At 65.9% G+C, this 4,114-nt stretch overlaps 1 protein-coding gene across 1 annotated transcript in view; it reads left to right on the forward strand.

Moving 5' to 3' along the window:
* Window positions 1-1,967: 1,967 nt before the first annotated feature.
* The window catches only part of EMIHUDRAFT_112677 (hypothetical protein), a gene marked incomplete at both ends in the record, with an annotated part of 2,614 nt that continues 467 nt past the window's right edge, over window positions 1,968-4,114 (forward strand). Inside the window, 4 exons of the mRNA XM_005784095.1 lie at window positions 1,968-2,183; window positions 2,346-2,755; window positions 2,859-2,928; window positions 3,374-3,502. Coding sequence (XP_005784152.1) covers window positions 1,968-2,183; window positions 2,346-2,755; window positions 2,859-2,928; window positions 3,374-3,502 — 825 coding nt within the window. The remainder of the gene's footprint in view (window positions 2,184-2,345; window positions 2,756-2,858; window positions 2,929-3,373; window positions 3,503-4,114) is intronic.

Consider the following 4,114-nt stretch of genomic DNA (forward strand, 5'->3'; position numbering starts at 1 on the left):
CTGTAGCTGGCCGGGGAGTCTCTCGGCGAGACGGCGCTGCAGTGGGCGGAGCGGACGCACTGAACCCGGCTCAGCTCTGCGCCGAGCTGGTGCCGCACCTACCAGGCGGGATTGCATCGGAGTAGTGATGCGGAGCGGCGAGGCGAGTCCACTGCCCCGTCTCTGTGTGGTCACGGCGCGCCCGGAAAAAGTAGTAGAAGAAGCCCTGGTCGATGCCCACGCCGACCATGACACCCCAGTCGTCCTGCTTGAGGAACGGCAGGATGCCCACGCGCTCGGTGCGCCTAGCGGGCGCGGACAGAAGGGCGTCCGGGACGCGCGAGGTGTCTGGGAACGGCGCTGACTCCGCGCGATTTCCAGGCGTCGTCGGTGGCGGGCACGACGTCGCGAGGGAGACCAGCCAGATCCCAGCCGTGCGTATGGTTCCAGCCCACGTCGGCGGTGCGTTGCAAGAGCGCGATGCCATCTTCAAAAAGCGCGAGGGAGGGCTTCACCTAGATAATGTTGCTCGTTGGGGCGAGCCATGCGGACGGGATCTGTGCGCGGTGAGGGGAGAGGGCTTAGAGGGGCGCTCACCAGCAACAATCCCCCGTTGACCGGCGCTGACCCGTCTGTTCTGCTGAAGAGCACCTCTTTGCGGCGCCGGAGACAGCCGAGTGCAGCCGTCCACTCCGCCGCGCCGCGCGCCGCCCTCTCCAACAAGCTTCCGGGGGACGTGGCGGGCAGCACCTCCGTGTCAATGTCGAAGAAGGCCACGAACTGTGAGAGGCGAGGGCGGCGCCCTTTGAACTCGGGCCCTTTGGTCTCCGTGTGTCATAGTACGGTGTCCAGTGTCCTCGGAGAGGCGCCTCGGCGCCCGTCAGCGCCATGATCTGCCACTTGAGCAGCGTGGTCCAGTACCATGCTTGCCCAAACTTCAGCCCGCCTCCCTCCTCCGGCTGCAATCGCGCCGCGGCCAGCGCCTTCACCTGCCGTAGCGGCCGACGTGCGCTTTCGTAGCGTTCTCTCGGGCTCTCTCCACCCCCTTCTCTGCGGCAGGTGACTCACCGCTTGGACCAGTGCCGGGCGGTAGGTGTTGTGCACGACCACCGCGACGCCCTCGGAGGAGAGATGCGCCCCATCGCTCTCCTCGAGGCAGCGCGTGAAGAGGCGGATGTCCACCGGTCGCCTGGCAGTCTTGCTGATGGCGGAGGCGAGCGGAACGGCCTGCGCGCTCCACAGAAGGAGCGCGGCGCGATTCGGTGGGCAGATGGAAGCGTGCTGGCCAAACGGATGCGGCTCGTGAAGCGTCGCGAGGGAGAGGAGGCGAGCACGCGGCTCGGCCATTTTGGGCGGTAGGTAGGTAGGTAGGTAGGTAGAAAGGTGAAGAACAGCCAGGCTCGGACTGGACGATGGCGGCTAAGAGTCCATCCTCGCAAACATTTCGTGTTGCTGCGTCAACACTATCTGCGGCCAAACGTCGCGAGACCTCGCAGCGAGCAGCTTTTTCAGTGTATGTGGCTCTTACGAACATATGAGGGTGAAGAAGCGCAAGCGCTTGGAGCAAGGGAACTGCCACGTATGGGTCCCAGACTAGCACCCCACCTCGCGAGCCGACGTTCTGGCTCAGCGAGGTTGCTGCGGAGCACTCGCGGACCGGTTCTTTTTACGAAAGAAAGAGAAATCAACGCAAGGCCGACAATGTACCTACGAAATTAGCTTTCAAAGCGAAAACAGCGTGTTTTTTCCTTGAGGACCCATATCGCCGAACTCGCTTCGAGCCCCCGCATCCCCTGGAGCCACATCCCCTGCTGTCGTGGCTTTCGTCAAAAGTCTCCACGGCCTCTGTGCGTATCGCCATGCCGTCGCCGGACGCGCCTCCGCGGCCATTCAGCCGCGCCCAGACAGCCTTCATGACGCGCTCTGTCTCTCAGTCCGACAGAGCGCCGGGACGGGCTCGGGCGCGCTCGGAGGGCATGCCTCCAGCGATGGCGTCCGCGCTGCCGCTGGTGCGGCGGCGGGAGGCGCACGCCGCCTTTGCGCTGTCCACGGACTTCGACTACACCGCGTGCACGTGCGACGCGTATCGCGATGCGTCCGCTGGTGCGTGCCAGCGAGGCAAGTACGCGAAGATCCGCGAGTCGCTCGACCACGCGTACCACGGCGTGTACACGGCGGAGCGGCAGGCGCTGCAGGACCGGCTGGTCGACGCGGCGCTCGAGGGCAGCGAGCCGCAGGCGCAGCCTAGAGACACCTCCATGCCACTCCCCGGACACTTCCTAGACACTGCCTGCCTGGACAGTTCCTAGACACCGCCTGCCTCCTCCCGAGGCACTGCCCACCACTGCCTAGGCAGCCGTCCCTAGGCACCGCCTATAGACGCGTCCAGGACACGGCCCGCACTCCCGCAGGCGCACCCTTGGCTGCTGTACACCGCGGGCGCGATGGGCGCGGGCAAGAGCCACACTGTGCGCTGGATGTGGGAGGCGGGGCACTTCCCGCTGGAGGCGATCGTCCACCTCGACCCAGACCTCTTCAAGACGGCGATGCCCGAGTGGGACGGCTACGTCGCGCTCGACCCGATGAGCGCCGGCCAGCGGACGCAGCGCGAGAGCGGCTACCTCGTCGAGATCGCGCAGGCTGCCGCCATGGCGGAGAGGAGGCGTGTGTCTGCGGGTGGTCGGCGCGAGGACACGTCCATGGGCGCGTCCGCGACACGTCCAGGGCACGTCCGTAGGCACATCTGGGTCGACGGCTCGCTGCGCGACCTCAACTGGTACCGAGCTGTGTTCGGAAGCATCCGGCGCTCTCACGCCGCCGGCGTATACCGCGTCTCCGGAACCGCGAACCTTCTCCGAACCTCCCGTCCGATCTCCTAGGCGCGACCACCCGGCGTACCGCCTCGCAATCCTGCACGTCACGGCGAGCGAGGAGCAGATCTTTGCGCGCGTGAGGCGAGAGCTAGCAGAGAGCTATGCCGAGAGCTATGCCGAGACCTAGCCGCGACCTGGCCGGCCGAGACCTGGCCGAGACCTAGCCGAGCTCTAGCAGAGACCTAGCAGAGATCTAGCAGAGACCTAGCAGAGACCTAGCCGAGACCTAGCCGAGGTGTAGGAGGAGGCGCCTCCCTTTGCTCACAGGCGGCGAGGGGAGGAGACGGGGCGGTACGTCGGTGAGGCAGAGGTGCGCGACTCCCTCGAGCGCGTGCCGAGGTCGACGCGTGCGCTCGTGCCTCTGGTCGACTTTTCGGCGGTGGTGGAGGCGCCGCCCTCCCCGCCGGGATTGAGACGAGATGGCGCCGAGAGTTGAGCCGAGAGTTGAGCCGAGGTTGAACCAGGGCTGCGCCGAGACCGCGCATCCTCTCCAAGGCTGAGCCGAGGCTTGGCTCCCCCAGGCATCGGATGATTCGCCGCGCATCCTCTCCTACTGCGACTCCGACCGCTGCCACGTTGGCAGCGAGGCGTGCTACGACAGCGGGTGGAGCGACAGCGCCTGGCACCAGATCTCGTGCCGATTCGAGTCGGTGCCGGCGCCCGCGAGCCAGTCCTCGCCGCTGCCGCGCCGCAGCGTGATGGGGAGCGAACCCTGAACTCTCTGGACCTCTGAGCTCCGTGCAGCTCCGTGTTCTGCCGTCGCACACTCTCCGGTGTGTCCAAGCGCTACCTAGGCCTTCAGTCAGCTTGTGTGTGTTCAGCGACCATCTCTCAGATTGTTCTCGGCGACTGCGGGCGTTGTCGCGTTTCGTTGTGCGCCTGTGCCGTGAAGTATTCAGCAGTTTCGTGTCCGTGACGCGGCGAGGACCGACGCCTATGAGGTACGGGTATGTTGCGGGGGAAGCAAAGGGGAGCTAAGATTGTAAGAAGCGCCCCAGCCTTAGCCACAGGACCCCGCAGACGTGAGACGATTGGGATCGGTTTGCGGGCTCAAGAGATGGTGTGACAGTCGGGCGGCGTGGACTGGTGGTGCCGCGCCCCAGGCCTCAGGCCGACCTGACCCTCTGCTGGCGGCCCTGTGCCCTGTGGCACCAGCGCTCTCTCTCTCTCTCTCCCTCTCTCTCTCTCTCTCTCTCTCTCTCTCTCTCTCTCTCTCTCTCTCTCTCTCTCTCTCTAGCTCGTTCTCCCCCCCCCCCCCCCCC

This window comes from Emiliania huxleyi, assembly GCF_000372725.1.
Source record: "Emiliania huxleyi CCMP1516 chromosome Unknown EMIHUscaffold_173, whole genome shotgun sequence".
Classification (NCBI taxonomy): Eukaryota; Haptophyta; order Isochrysidales; family Noelaerhabdaceae; genus Emiliania; species Emiliania huxleyi.